The sequence below is a fragment of the Erithacus rubecula genome (assembly GCF_903797595.1).
Source record: "Erithacus rubecula genome assembly, chromosome: 9".
Classification (NCBI taxonomy): domain Eukaryota; kingdom Metazoa; phylum Chordata; class Aves; order Passeriformes; family Muscicapidae; genus Erithacus; species Erithacus rubecula.
In genome coordinates, this window is record NC_136660.1 from 29,147,856 (window position 1) to 29,159,876 (window position 12,021).

The window sequence follows — 12,021 nt, forward strand, 5'->3', positions numbered from 1 at the left end:
GATGGCTAATAATGAAAACTCCAAAGACAATTTCATGCTGGGGAAACTGGAAGCTGTTTAACTGAGTTGGGATCTCATATCATCGATAGGATTGTGGCTGTATCAGCTAACAAACATTATGCCTCTGAGGGAGGGAAATGGTGTGGCTCCCTTTTCAAATGGCCACAGGAGCTGAGATTAGTTACCAGATGTGAATTACAGATGGAAACTGGTATTTAACAGGCAGTGTGGTGCTTTCTGAAACATGCCTTCCTCTCCTGCCCTCATTCCTCAGCTCTCACACACCAGGACAGGTGCACAATCTGTGGGATGACACAGCTGGTGGCATCTGCAGAACACAAGTGGCAGTCCATGGGCAGCTCACAAACTGGCTGTGACTGCCCATAACCACACTTTGTGGACACCTTGAGGAGAAGAACCTTTCTAGGTCCATAATGTACTGACAAAGGTCCTGCTCACAGAGCAAATGGACTGTGAGGGAAGGAAGCACATCCCTGTGGAATTCAAACCCCAAGAAACTGGGTGGAAGATTCACAATGTTCTTCTCCCAAACCAGGGCTGTTCTCCATACTTCACCATCCAGAAAACCTGCTGCTGTCAGGGGACAGACTTTGCTGTTTTGCTGCTTCATGGAAGAGGAGAAAAACTTGTGGGAACAGTGAAAAAAATACTTCTGAGTGATGGGGAAGGATGCTCCAGTTTTCTGTCATTCTGGTTGGGTTTTCACTCTGTCAAGTACTAAGAGAAATATGTGCCAGGTTTTCCATATCAGAATTTGCACAGTATTTGTTCCTCATGCTAAATTCTGTTCTGGCCTGCAGTGGCAAAGATCTCCTGGTAATACTTACACAGCCATGGCATCAGAGAAATAGTCAATTTAAAGGAACTGCAGATATCATAATAAAAAACCAATACAGATTAGGACATTTAAGAATACACCATTTTTTTTTCACTAATTCTAAGTTTTGGACACTATTGAAGAGATCCCCCTTAATGGTTACCCTGCAAACATCTGGGATATTAATTTAGAGCTGTCCCTAAGGAAATACTCCTCTCTGTGGTCTGAGAGCCTTAACACCATGGAGTTTAGGAGTCACATGCTTTGCATAACACAGATTAATGGCACAATTCAAGAAATACTGCAGTAGTGCATTGTGGTGCTTTATTAGTGTTAGACATGCAATATTTATTTAATGAACAGAAATTAAAATATTAAGATAACATTTTAATCAAATTAAAGGATCTGAAGTTGCAATAATGGAACAAAAATAAAGGTTTTTCATGCATTCTACGTTTATAGTTCTCACAAGTGCATATAGTTATGACTCTGTACCATTATTAAATGTAGATAAACTACCATTGATTGCACAAGACAAAATAAAACCCTTAAGTTATAAGTAATGTTCCTATCTTTCACAGACTTCCTATATAACCTGGATCTTCAGCTTTCTATAATACACTGTAATACAAGACATCTGGAAGATTCTAAGATGAATAGGAATGGCTTGACCACTTGTAACACACAGTGGCTTCTTCAATGAAGAAAAAAATTATAAAAGATAAAGCAAATGCCCACCATGTTCAGGAGACTGTGACCTTTTCAACAGAAACAAATCTCAAACCCCTTCATAAACAGATTAAAGTGCTACCTATTGCATATTAAATACTTCCAGTGACTGTATTGAAATTTTTAAGTTATAAATCCCTGAAAATAGGGTTTCCTACCAAAAGTGCTGACAGACCCTTAAATCTAGCATCATGAACACAGCAGTGCTATAATCCTTCAGCAAATACTTCAAAGAAGGGGAAGTTAGTCAGCATGCTCTAAAGTCACCATTGTAAAAGCCCAGCTTATGCCTCTATCATATCTACAACAGCAATGGTACAGAAAGAGCAGAAAAGCATCAGCTCACTTTACATACTTGATGTAGGACAATAATCTTTCTTTAAAGCTGGAAGCATAAATAAACCCCCAGTGCAGCAGTAAACACATTAAGTCAGCAGCTCTGTTTGTTTTAAGATGCATCTTAGAAAGGGCATCCTGTACAGAAAGAAATGCAGGCTAATATCTAATGAGCATGATTTTCATCAGGTCCCCAAATCATGAAACCTTTCTAAATACAAGGCAACATTTCCACAGCTGGAAAATCACAAATAGTTCTTGACACAGAGCCAACAGCAATAAATGCAGTTATAATCTAGGGAGAATGCTACATTCATTAGGAGGTGGAAAACCAAGCTAAATGTAAAATACAGCAGCAAGAGGTAAGATATATAAATATTAAACATCCTTCTTGAATGGCAGAAAGTTTACATTTCTGAGTTACAACATTAAAGTATGGCCTTCATATTAGTCCTTTTAAAGTAAGCAAAATACATGGCTATGAGCAGAGGTGTCTCAAAGGATAATTTCAAAATATAGTGCATGCATGGAGAACTCTTATGCTAATCTATGACAGAAAATATCAAAATAATATGGAGATGTTCAAAGTTTTCATCCCTATATTTTGAAGGGCAAAAAAGACTGACCATAAGTGGCAAGTTTTTATGGGTTTAAAATGATCTGCAAGAAAGGCTACAATTTTATCCTATGGGAAAAACAGAAGTTCCTTTGTTTTCAACATACAAATTACTCTGTATGAAAAGTTTTCATTTGAAAGCTGCATAGTTCAAAAAATACATGTGGGGCGAAGATGCTTTTTAAAAATAATCACAGAATACAGGGAAATGCTAAAATTTTCCTTTTGAACAGGAAGTGATGTGCATGTAATCTGTCAAAAATTGCTCCAAAAGTAGCCTGTATTTTCACCTATAAACACTATAAAAATATCTTCATAATTGTTAATGTCCCATTCTGCCTCTCAGTAACTTTACCTTTCCCTAAATTGCATTAGTTGTTCTCCCCATTTTCTTGACAAATTGTTAGAAACAAAAGGTGCTTTTAATTCACTTAAAGATCAGATAAAGACTAGATAACACATTCAAAGCTTCACTAAATTTCTTCCCTAATGCACAAAAATTGATCTTTTCGCTACCTTTAATCTGCTTATCGTTCTTGGTATGCAAATATGTCAAATGATCTGCTTTTAGTCAATTATGCAGTTTGATATTCTACATTTACATTCTAAAAGAAGTGATTGCAGAGGTGCTAAATATAGTAGAGTTTCATTTTAATAATTGTAAGTTGGCTTGCATGTGAGAAGCCATTGGAGCACATTCTCTGGTTAGTGCAGTTGTTAATCCTCACTGGTGTGGATGATTTAAGCACTGTGGATATTAGAGATGGTCTCATACCAGTTAGCTGAAAATAAGTGTGGAATTCAAAACAATTACAGAACATTTCCCCATCAACAACATGAGAAAACTGCTGGCTTCAGCCAAGCATTTCAAAATGTTTAAGAACTTTTATGGAAATACTGAGCAACTGAAATACATCTTGGTGTATTTAGAAAATGAAAATCTAATTGAGTGTAAACCCCAACTTCCAACAGCAAACGTACCATAAACTAGTACATGACCTTTGGCACTTTGAATATATTACAACAGATTTACAGTCATGGAGATCTTCAGTGGGTCAAAACAACATTCACGTGGTTTCTGAGGTACCAAACTTGAAACATCCTTAGGCTGACAAAAGAGAGACTGCCTGGTGTGGGATGGATTTCTGCACCACAAAATACAGATGCAGAGCTGGGCAGGGCTGGGATCTCTCAGCATCCATCCAGGCACAGGGATCCACACTAAGGGATCCCACTGGTGGGTTGGGAACTCTGGCTGCACACATTTTAGAGACAGCACTAAATGGGGTTGGGAGGTAGTTGCTAAATAAAAGAAGAAAATAAAGCAGAAAGAGCCAAAAAGAAGCAAATGAAATCTGAGAATATTTGTACAAAGAAGTGTTTTTGTGACTAGAATAATTCTGTGCTGTCCTACAATATTAATGATGTCAAAAGCAGAGAGAACTTTCTCAACCCTTCCACATAGAAGTATCCAAGATACTACCAATTTCTGCAGTTTTAAAAATTAAAATACATTAAAATATTTTACAACAATAAAAAAATAAATTGGAATTTAATTCCAAGCTTTTTTGGTCACCTCAGCAGCAGCCATGTCATGGTGTAAAAAAACCCAACAGATCAGGTGAGAAAGAGAGGAAAAGAAAGTTATCTTAAATCCAAATCTAAAATATTCTCAGTATATGTTTTAAATAACATTTTACTGTCTCACAGCAACAGAAAATCCAAGTAAGACTCTCATTAAGGAAATTAAAATTAAAACCTATCTATCTTAACATTTTGAGGTTTCTCCTACAGTATTCTCCCATTACACCTCCATCAATATATTTTTCCAATTCACTGAATAACAGATACCTTTTTCATACATCATTTTACAAACAATTATTAAATGATCAGGAAGATATTTACTACATTCTTCTTTCAGTTGCCTCAATGCAAACTGACTTTTAGAACTATTTACATGGAATACAGACATTTTTAATGAAAAGCCTAAGTACTCTATATGTGTTTAAGCAACATGACCTATTTCTAAAGGCATATACTTTGTTGTCATAAGATTTAAAATGTTAAGACACGTATATAATGTAAAACTCAACCTTAAATTGATTTATAGTGTCTTTAATTTAAGTCAGCCTCTTCATTTCTGCTACATTTTCATTGCAGTAGATTTTGACTGAACAAAAGTATTAATTCCTTTTTTCCATACTTGAGTTCTCCTGTTGTACCTCTGACTCTGTGAACACTGTTCAAAGTACCTTTAACACATAAAAAGGCATGCAGTAACTTCATACAAAAAGATCCTCAAAACAACCTTATGCCATGAGCTCACTGCCAAAGTTCACTCATTACACAGAAAATTCAGCATTTAAGTGTAAAATAACTGGTTCCAGCATGTGCCATGACAGAAATGGCACGGGGTTTTTACATTGTTATATAAAAAGCACATTGTATAGAATACAGCATTGACTCTGCAAGGACTGTGCATCACTGTTTTCCTCTCATATGTGCAGAACTACATTCCATTGCAACAACCCACACTTAGGTTTAGTAGAGTACTACACTGGATTGAAAACAGTGGTCTTGATGGCATGCTGTAAAAAAAGAATCAATATATTTGCCTAATACCAATAATCATTCAAGATAACATTCATATCAGCACAGGCTTCCAGCTGAAATTGCCACATGGTGAACACTAAGCTATTATATAAACTGCATGGATATATTTAATATGTATTATTAACTCTATTTTAAGTATTCTGTACCTAATGTGTTTTCAAAAAGAAAAAAAAAAAAAGTTACCTTGGTAATCTAACAGAAAACAACTTTTGGCAGCCCCTGCTAGTGTTTGGATTAAAAAAAACATAAAGGAAAACAACCCACATCATTGTCTCTCCTCTCCATTTTTCTGCAATTTCTTCAGACAAAAGGAATGAAGAGAAGTCAGAATATTAAGGTGTGATCTCCTTCCACCAATGTACTCAGCAGAAAGTACCCTCAAGCAGCACAGTGTCAGCTTTTGGAGAATTTGCCAGCTCTCCTCGAAGGTTCATATGGCACTCTGAGGATGCTGGGGGTTTCCTCCATCACTCGCACCAGCAGATTGTCAATGTAATCCTCCAGCTCACGAATGTGGCTGTCCTTCTTCTTCAGCTGCTCTTTGTGTTTCACCAGCTCCTGCAGAACCTCCTCATAAGTGAGGTTTCTGTATCCTGCAGCGGCATCGAAAGGATTTCCTTCCTGCAGGTTAAGTGTAGAAAAACACCAGATTTTATTGAGCAGTTCAGTATTCCCAGGAAATTGATTGTTATTGCTTTTTATGTTTTCTCATGTGCATCTCTAGGTACAAAAAGCAAATTATTTCAGCAAGACCTCTGTTTGCTGCAGTGCTTTTCCCTCCAACACCCCCACTGGAGAAGACAATGGGCTGCCCAGCTGGATGAATATTTCCCACTCTGTCATCTCAGAAAAAAATCTTCTCAGTGAGGTGGACACACAGTCAGTGTGTCAGAGTTAGTGACCATATGAGCAGTGATCACAACAGCTGGCAGGTACATTTTGGGAAACCAGCCACCTTAATTATATAATAAGAGAAGAGTCCTGAGAATTCAACTCCTACTCTAACTTCTCTGAGACTTTGCCTCTGGAGAGGATCACAGCAAAGCATTTACTCAGCTCTAAATGACATCAGCCCTCATCTGTCTTTCATATTCATATTTTTTTAGTCATCAGTGGTTCTCCAGGCCTTGGCTTCTGAATCACATCATAAAACTTTCAATTTTAAATTGCAGGTGAAGGTAAAAGGTTGCATCTTACTTGCACCAGAGCACTTAAGGCAGAAATAAATGTGTACTTGTAAAAGACCTTGCTTGCTTTAAAGCAGGAGAGGCCCAGAATTAAGCAGTAGGGAAAACAGATTTCTGTAATGATTTCTGATGACTCAGTAAATGCAGGTATTAACAGGGATGGACAAATTAGTCATCTTAAAAAGGACAACATGTGATCCAAAAGACTGTAAACTTGCATGTATTCTTTTGTGTTGGTTTATAAAAGTATCAGCACTGTTAGACATGTTAAGCAGTATGCTTCATCTCATTCAGAAATGAAAGCATTTAGATGATCTGGAACCAAAAAAATCCTGCACTTTCAACAGGGCACCCAGGATAGCTTTTATTTACAGTAGAAGCATGTCATTAAAAATTATAAAGCTTGCACAGCCTAGAAGCACAGCACATAATAGTCATACTCATTCCTTTTCCATGCCCCATTCTTTTCTTTCCATACAGCTCCATATTTGCACATTGGCACATGTAGACCCATTAAAATATGCAGCTGGCCAAAGTTTTCAAAGGAACCTAATTAAAAGTGATGGTGCCCTGCAAACAGGCTGAAGTGTGACAGATCAGCCTCTCTCCATCAATTATACTCCACCAGTAGCTCTCAAAAATATGTGCTTGTAAGGGTTTCTCTCTGTACTTGAGACATTGAATGTGACATTTATGAATCCATATTCAGTGTTTTAAATGTACCAATTTAAGGGATTGTAAGTAATCAGCAACTCCCACTTTTTTAAAATGGCTAACCTGATGAAACTCATAAATTGGTTAGTAATTAATTTTCAACAAGTATAGAAGAGAAAATAACTTCATTTGTGATCATATTTTAGCAGCTTTTTTTCTAGAAGAAGGAAGTAAAACTTCTCTTTATTAAATTTTTGTACACACTGGAGAAAATACCATTAACACTTATATGTCTGAAATACAGGGTTTGGCTAATTTTCTGATTTGTCAAAGGAACAGGAATTAAGGTGCAATGATGACTTTAATTATGCAATCAAGTTTACTGGGAAATTGTGTGCAATATATATGCTTTAAAGACATTTTGTCATACATATGCTCTGTATACATCTTGGGGGGGATAATCTTAATTATGCAAGAAAATTCTAGCTGAAGTATTCTGGTATTTAGAAATTTATATTGTTAAAAGTAAGAAGATTTGGTATGTTCAGCTTGAGTCAGTAGGTGATATTTAAATGTGTAAGGAACATTTATTTCTTTACAAAAACAGATACCAGAGTTTTAATACATAAAAATAATCTTAGAATTAATTATTAAGGGGGGAAAAAAAGATTCTAAACAAGCCATGCAAAGAAAGATTGTCTCAGCTTCAAAACCCTGTTGAGGCACACACTGCCAGCCAGAGGAAACAACAGCAGATAAAATGAAGGCCTGGCAATCCCTGATCATCTCTTCATTGTTCTAATGAGGAATCCTGCTCTGGGAATATCATCTAAGCTACTTTCACATCTTTTGTCCTACTTGCTTCATCTTCCTTTCAGTTCTTAATTAGGCCTTAAAGAGCTCATGCTGCCCTTTCAACTGGCTACTGCTCCCATTTAAACATTGCTTTCAGAGACAGGTGTTGGCATCAGAGGAGAAGACATACAAACATAATTACTAAATAATATGCACAAGGAAGAAATATAATAACTTGGTGAGGGCTAATATTACAGAATCTAATAATAAATTACTTCAAACACCTTAGAAAGCAATCCTGAATATTTAAAAAGAAATTCAAATGGTTTCATTCAAAACTATGGTTGAGATAGAGTTTGTTCACCACCTAATTTGTATTTTGCATTAAATTAGCACCACCTCATAATCCTACAACTGACATTTAGGATGGCTGGTATTCCAAAAGAAAAATCATCAAGGATTTCTTTTATCACCTTTAAATCCTTTAAATAAAACAATTCACATCTTATATCTCAAAAGAATTAAACCGATGCTTTTACCAGCAATAAATTACATGATTTGCAGCAGTACATTTGCAAGCACATAGAAACTGTAATTATGGTTACTTTACAGACAATGGCTGCTAAGTTAAATCAATTTTTTGATGTCTCTTTTTGTCAGAGATTAAGTAACTGCCTGGTAGAATTCAGTTTACTATCTGATCAAAGGCAGCCTTCAAATACTCTGACATCTCCCACCAGCTACTTACATTATAAAAACTTGGGCATTTACAATAACATCAAATGTTATTACAAATCATTTACATAAACCAGCAGAAAACAAACAGTACAAAGTCATATTTGCTTGTGAAACTTGTTTTCTATATATTTTAGAGATTGAAAACAAACCCACTTTTAAAGATGTCATCTATTCACAGTAGTAAGACCACATTTTCCTTCAGACAAAGACAATCAGATTGCTCAGGCAATCTGTGGATTATTTTTTTTTTTTCTCAGTACACAATTTATTCTCAGTACTTTTAGAAACAAGAGCATTTGAATAATACTTCCAGTATTTTTATTTTTTAGTGTTTTCATCTGTTCATTTATTATGTGTATTATTAATCCTACTGTATATCAGGTCATAATTTCAATTTTGATTTGCCTTCTGAAGACTGTCTCCAAGTCTCTGAATACAGTGATGGTAAACTCCTGTCTGGTCAATTAACACATCACTGCTTAATGCAGAGTTCCTCACATGATCATGATTTCTCTAGAGTCATCTAAACCACTCTCAAAAATTCAGGTTTTGGGGTTTTTTACTTTTTGTGCAAAGAACTAAATATTTCTTTCTTCACCATTTCACAGCTAAACATCATACTGAGTACAAAACTTTTCTTTATTTCCAAATTTACATTAAGCCTGTGCTTTTTTATTTAGGTTTTCTGGACTTGTTAAAACAAACAAACAAACATTTCCATATAAGAGGTTAAAAAAGAATAAAAGCTTATAAGCTTATACAAGTGCCAATTAGTTGGCATTTACTGATGGTTTTCCATAACATTTCAGAACTCACCGTTTTTTTCCTGAGATCCTCAGTGCCAGAAGGATTCACATTAAAACTGTGGGGGATAAACCACACCAAACAAATATTAACAGTGCAAACTTATTTGACCAAAACATCTGCTAAAATACAGTACTAAAATAGACACACAGCTTCAAAGTATTTAATATGGTTTATTTTCTTGATTTGTTAAACTCAAGAAAATATTAGAAATTAAAGGAAATTTTAATTTACTCTTTGTTCACAATTCTTTTTGTATTAAAATTTGAATAACCAATTAAGAAAGGCAAGAAAGGCAATCATGGATTTGGTTTCCTTATGTCTTCTCTGATCTATAGACTTAGTTTGAGCTTTTAAGTATGGAGTGTTGCTTTAAATGAAATATCCTATAAACAGGTCCATGGGCTGGGATGGATAAAAACCAAGAACCAAACCCTACAGACTAACACATAATCCCAGCTTTCATGGCAGCTCCTCCAGGAATTCCAGTGCAATCACCAGCTCAGGGCTAAAAAGCCATCTTCTGTCAGCTACATTTATTCTGTATTTAAAATTGAGTAAATAATCTATTATTTTACAAACCTACTGATTATTGTGCATATCCAGAAAGTAAAGTTCCTTCATAATGTTGTTGATACTGATAAAAACAGACACTGTCTACATGTCAGGCTTGAGAAACTGTCCACTCAGGCTGGTGTAATTATTAGCAAGTATCTTCAAAAATCAATGATGCTGTGTTCTTATGTGCTTGCTACAGCAAGTTTGGAGAGAAAACATTCTCTGAAAATGTGTTCAGAATGTGGATATAGCTCACAAATATTATTTACTTGGTAGCCCTACAGCAGAGACATTCTTTCACATCACAGAATCTGTTTTGTTTGCCTGCATGTAGTGGCTTTGAGGGTGATGTGTGACTGAGACCTAAAAAAAATACATCTTCTTTCTAATTTTAATTTCTAATTTTAAAGATAATATTAGGGAACATGTATTTTATCTGAATTCACATGTATTTTATCTGAATTTACAAGCCTCATATTTCACGGTGTAAAAGCAGAACGGCAAAAATTTACAAACTAAAAATATGTGAAAATATAAATGATGATGTTTTTCTCTAATTTTTTTTTTATTTTAAAATTTTTTTTTTTTTTTTTTTTAATTATTTGTTTCAGCCAGTACATAATTTTTCATTTCCAAAGCAGGCACACAGAAGCCCTGGAAACCATCTGAGGGTATCCAATAGAGACTGGGATAGAGGAACAGTCACAACCAGAAACCCAGAGGTGCCTGAGGAAGCAAGGCTGGCTAATTCCCACCCCACCTGTTTGTAACAGATCCCCAGCAGCCTGCCCAGTTTACTGGAGACCCCTTTGAATGGGGGCCCTTTTCCATGGGGTATTGTCCCCCAGCCAAAGGCAGGGTCCCTCCCTCCCAGCCTCCTTTCAGCCTCCCAGGGATGTGTCAAACACATGATGAACTCCCTCCATTCATGGCTGCCTTCCCTGATCCCAGCACAAAAAAAATGAGTTAACTGAACTGGATCGAATTAGCTTGGTGAAAACCAAGAATGTCTCTATTTAACGAAGTGTGGCGTTAATTTGGGATATCTTTCTTCTGGGACTGTTTCCTCATGTTAGACAAGATATAGAATAATACAGCCTGACTGCTCAACTGGGTGACTTTCTGAAAGGTTAAAAAAGCAGGATCTTTCACTGCCTTGAATGACTTTATAGTTTCTGTGAAATAAGTTCTGGGGCTCTTTTTCATAGTGGCAGTTTAAAATGAAAGCAGCAGCTCTGACTATGAGAAGCTGCATTTCAAAATTAGAAGTATAAATCACTGGCAATATGGACTAGTTGTTTGTTTGTTTTTTTTTTTAAGCAGTAAAAACCTGCAATTGTTTCTGTGAAATTGTGGACATCATAACTGTAGTTATAAAAGAGAACATCTGCGTATTTTGCAAGAAGAAATTTGAATACACTTGCAAAAAAAAAAAAAAAAAAAAAAAAAAAAAGAAAAAGAAAAGCTATTAAAATATTCCCCAATAAAAATCCAAATGCCATGAAGACTCTTACTCATAATTTAAGGAGATCTGTAGAAAATATACTGCTTCTCAAGGAAGAAACAGGTGCTGAGGGTGCATATAATAACATTTTTCTAAATCAAAGTGTCTGCTAGGTAAGGTGGGAGCTGGTCAGCCTTGCAGAGCCCTGCAAGGTTCCCTGCCAGCCCCAGGTGAGTGTGAGCAGATGCAGACTCCCACCACTGCACCCCTATTTCAACTGTCTGAGAGCAGGTAACACCTCAAAAAAATAAAAAAATCCTAGAAAATTATGAATGCAAATAGTTGGTGGAGTTGTCTGTTTGGTGTATTGAAATTCACCACAGCATTTATTTTTAAATTTAAATTCCATCACAATAATAGATGCCCTGACTTTGTTCCTGGCAGTAATTATATAAAACAGGCCTCCAGGACTGCAGCCCACACTGTGCAAGCATCACAAGCTTCCTTTGAGCAGCCATTCTCTTGACTTCTAAAAACATTCTGAAATCATTGATCAAAACAAGTTATAAAATAACATTGTTTTCTCCTGTGCTACTGTCACAGTTCCCAGTGATAGTATAAGTTGCAATCCAGCCTATGGCTTTTTTTACCAGGGTCAGATAAACTGGCAGGGAACTCCACATGTTGACAGCCTGGGGAAAAAGTATCT

General features: G+C 36.0%; 1 protein-coding gene across 1 annotated transcript in view; it reads right to left on the minus strand.

Moving 5' to 3' along the window:
- Nucleotides 1-1,137: 1,137 nt before the first annotated feature.
- The window catches only part of RAB11FIP2 (RAB11 family interacting protein 2), a 32,447-nt gene continuing 21,563 nt past the window's right edge, over nucleotides 1,138-12,021 (minus strand). Inside the window, exons 4-5 of the mRNA XM_079312317.1 lie at nucleotides 9,323-9,368; nucleotides 1,138-5,753 (exon numbers count right to left, since the gene is read on the minus strand). Coding sequence (XP_079168443.1) covers nucleotides 5,526-5,753; nucleotides 9,323-9,368 — 274 coding nt within the window. The 3' untranslated portion in view covers nucleotides 1,138-5,525. The remainder of the gene's footprint in view (nucleotides 5,754-9,322; nucleotides 9,369-12,021) is intronic.